This window comes from Clytia hemisphaerica, unplaced genomic scaffold, assembly GCF_902728285.1.
Source record: "Clytia hemisphaerica strain Z4C2 unplaced genomic scaffold, Clytia hemisphaerica genome assembly, whole genome shotgun sequence".
In the NCBI taxonomy this organism is placed as follows: Eukaryota; Metazoa; Cnidaria; class Hydrozoa; order Leptothecata; family Clytiidae; genus Clytia; species Clytia hemisphaerica.
Genome location: NW_027104599.1, coordinates 72,426 through 75,958, shown reverse-complemented (window position 1 = coordinate 75,958; position 3,533 = coordinate 72,426). Strand labels below are relative to the sequence as shown.

The window sequence follows — 3,533 nt, the reverse complement described above, 5'->3', positions numbered from 1 at the left end:
GAACTGCCCTGTCTCATTAGAAACTTGGAATCTAGTTAAATTATACGCATCGTATCATTTTAGATTAATTGTGACGTAGATCTTTCAATTATTGGAGGAGATTTTGTAAATAATATTATAGGGACGTGTAATGTTTCATGAAATTTTTAGCTTATTTTATATGTAGAATTTTGGATAACTTTGTAAATCTTATTTTAACTTATCAAAGTAATGTATATTTCACCCTTTCCCTATTGATATATATATATACAAGGGTGCCTTCAAAAGTTCCCTTCAAAGTCCCTCAAAGTGAGGCCCACGAAGAAAACCCTTGTCCTGTATCCCCACTTGTAAATTGCGGCAGTATCAACCTTAAACAACAAATTTCGGCAATCTTAATTCGATTTAATTATTGCATAGGCAATAGAATTTAAAAACACAGTTTACAGAAATATTGTATTCACCCCGAACGGGTGATCAAAAGCTACGGGAAAGATAAAAAAAATGTCCAAATTTCCTCCGTGTATTTACCAATAATATACTTGACCAAGTTTGTTCCAGTGTACAGCTTGTCAAATATCAGCAATGATTTTCAGAAAAGGTTGTTTGGGTAAGCTGCTCAAGTAAAATATTATAATAATATTAAAATTTTAAAAGAAGTTATATTTTGTAAATAGATGAATTCCTTGAGGATTTTAATATTATGAGAACTTTTAAATTATTATTTGTAGACATTCTTTTTTCTGTTGTACCCATGTGTCGCAACTGTGTCGTTCCCGGTTGAAAAATACCCTGACATTACATCTCAATCTATCAAAGATACACAGTTCCTTTATAAGAACATCCAAAATTTTTGAAGACTTTGGATGTTCTTAACTTTTTGAGTTTGAAGCCTAAAAATGTTCTTATTTTGGCCATTTTGTGAATATTTTTGACAATTCTCCTAAGAATTAGAGTGTTTTTGAGCCTTTAAATGTTCTTAACTTGTTCTTGGCATTTTGGCCAGCGAAGCCTTACGTTTTTATATGGCTTGTTCTTATAAAGACGTTTGCTGAACTCTGATAAAGTACACAGTTTCGTGCCAAAAGACCCATTTTAATGATGGACATTGTACGTCAGAATCATGAAAAGGATGAGGTAGGAGTTTGAGAAGCTAAAATTTGAGAAAATGTACTGGATTTGTGAGCCTCAGAAATATAATTTGAAATCCCTGTGTTTTCAATCCCCTTTCTACAGTCTATGTCATGTTCCCTACCAGTTTTACAGGCGTGACATTACCAGGCTGGAAACCGATCATCCAAAGGAGATCGAATGAAAAACCACTTTTCACAATGCTTCTCAGCTAACAATCTCTACAAGCTTTTCATTGCATTCTTGATATCTTACTGCAGTGTAGTATCCACCACTCGAATATGCATGGGAACGCAAATTTGTTCGAGTTATATATTAAGGAAATTTTGTGTTATGGAGTAAGGTTTTAAGGCATTGTTAACATACCCCTGTCTCACAGCCCCGGTGGAACTTTTTCCTCAGTGAGGATAAAAATTCCTATTGAAACCTCAATGGTTATAGAAATTTTATTGTTCCAAGGTTAAAAAATCTAGTGGGGATGGTTTTGGAGTCCAATCTTTAAACATTGGATCTCGAATGGGGATAAAATCAAACTGAAATTCCCAGTGGGGCTGAAATTCCAGGGTATTTTCCCACCGGGACGAAACTTTTGCCAAATTTTCCAGTTGGGCTGGGGTCTACCGGGTCTGTGACACAGGGGTGTGTTAACTAAATGGACCATAAAACTTGTTGAGTTAAGGTTGACTTTACACTGATTGTCAGGTATGGAAGAATATATTCAAAGCAACAGAAGATTCCTCAAGTTCTTATATATTTCTTGAATTAAAAAACTTATAGATTACAGCTCAAATGAAATGAAGAATTAATAAAGTCATCCACCTGAAAATTGATTGTTTCGATTGTTTGGACAAGATTTTAATCCTTGACCTAAATATCTATTATCTCTGTTTCTGACTCTTTTTGGAGAGCATTTCAGTATGACAAATTTACATTCGTCTTCAAATTGATGAAATTTGATAACTTCTGGTTTTACTTATAAAGGTCTTTCTCTCGAGAAAATGACGTTCTTCTTTTGTAAGAAATCAATCAAGATAAGTCTTTTATTGAGATCTCTTGAGTGTTGCTCTTAGATACTGATCCAGTGTGATCGTCTTTGGAATCTCTGCCTTTAAAGGTTCTCCTCAAAAGTTCCATCCTCGCTTTGTTGTTAACGCTAAGAAAGATAAGAGCGTTAACCAAAGAGTTGGTGTAGGTTAGCAGGTAACCTAGAAACACACCGAATTCCAACCAAGAGCGTTTGGCGCCCGTCGATTTATCCGCCTGAGCGGAATGCAAGAAAGCTATGATAACATAGATGACGTAAAAAATGATGATGGTCAGCAGGATTTTGGAAGCGAGGCGAGTCACTGTTTGATCGACAGCTTTCATCATTGATTGATCACCAGCATTTCGACGATGTGACTTCACTGCACAGACCGCCATTATGGTTACTATAACAACTGATAAAACGACAATGAAGTCAACGGCAACGCCTATCTTCTTGGTTTTGTCGAAAATACCGAATGTTGTTCCAAGCACGTAAAGGGTAGCTTGAACTACTGATAGCAAAATGACAATGATAACGAGAATTTTAACTCTCTTTGAGGTCATAATATTTGAATATTTCGTAAGAAATTTGACTCGAGCGTATCTATCAAAGCCAATCAACGCAATAATATAGCCTGAAGTGTGAGTAAAAAATATTCCAAAAAATTGCGTCATCATTTCAAAGGTACAGTTTTGCGTGTGTGGAAATTTGAACATCATCACAGCGAAAAGACTTTGCACGACTACGGCTAAACAGCAATCTGATACACTGAGCAAGAAAATGAGTTTCAGAGACGGGTTTCCAGTCTGCTTTGATAGTACGAGAGCGAAAATGACTAGTCCATTAGCTAGGAAGTTGAAAAACCCAGTGGCTATATCGTAAGCGATAAGAAAGTTGATTTGATCACTCGACATATAAACACGACCAGAATATGACGTCATACATTCTTCAACTGTTGTGTTGTTAAGCATTTTGAATCTGCTGGAAATTCCTCCGAACTGATATCTATGGAAACAAAGAAAAGATTTATCACTGATAGGTTAGATTCGAATCTCCCTCGAAGCAGACTTGAGTCGTTTATAAACCGTGTTACACGATTTTTTAGGCTAATTTTTTCTACGTTCCAATTAGTTCTTGGTCCTTAGTATGTAAAAGGCTTATCTGAAAAATATCCCTGTTGAAAAAATTCCTGTTCTTATATTGTTTTTTCACAAAGAATAAGAAAAAAAAAATACCGAATCTTAAAATAGTACATACATTATCTCTTCAAAATAAGATATATTAAATAACATGTTGAAACTGCATGGTATCACTGTAGGTATATTGGACAAGAAACAACCTTCAGTACATGTTTTTTCTTTTATAAGCATTGCACTTATAAGCATATCTAGGCTCA

The 3,533-nt window shown here is 35.1% G+C and overlaps 1 protein-coding gene across 1 annotated transcript; it reads right to left on the bottom strand.

Moving 5' to 3' along the window:
- Positions 1-2,136: 2,136 nt before the first annotated feature.
- LOC136824105 (melatonin receptor type 1C-like) lies at positions 2,137-3,108 on the bottom strand. The gene has a single exon (XM_067080268.1). It carries the CDS (start codon positions 3,106-3,108, stop codon positions 2,137-2,139), a length of 972 nt encoding a protein of 323 aa, XP_066936369.1.
- Positions 3,109-3,533: the final 425 nt, after the last annotated feature.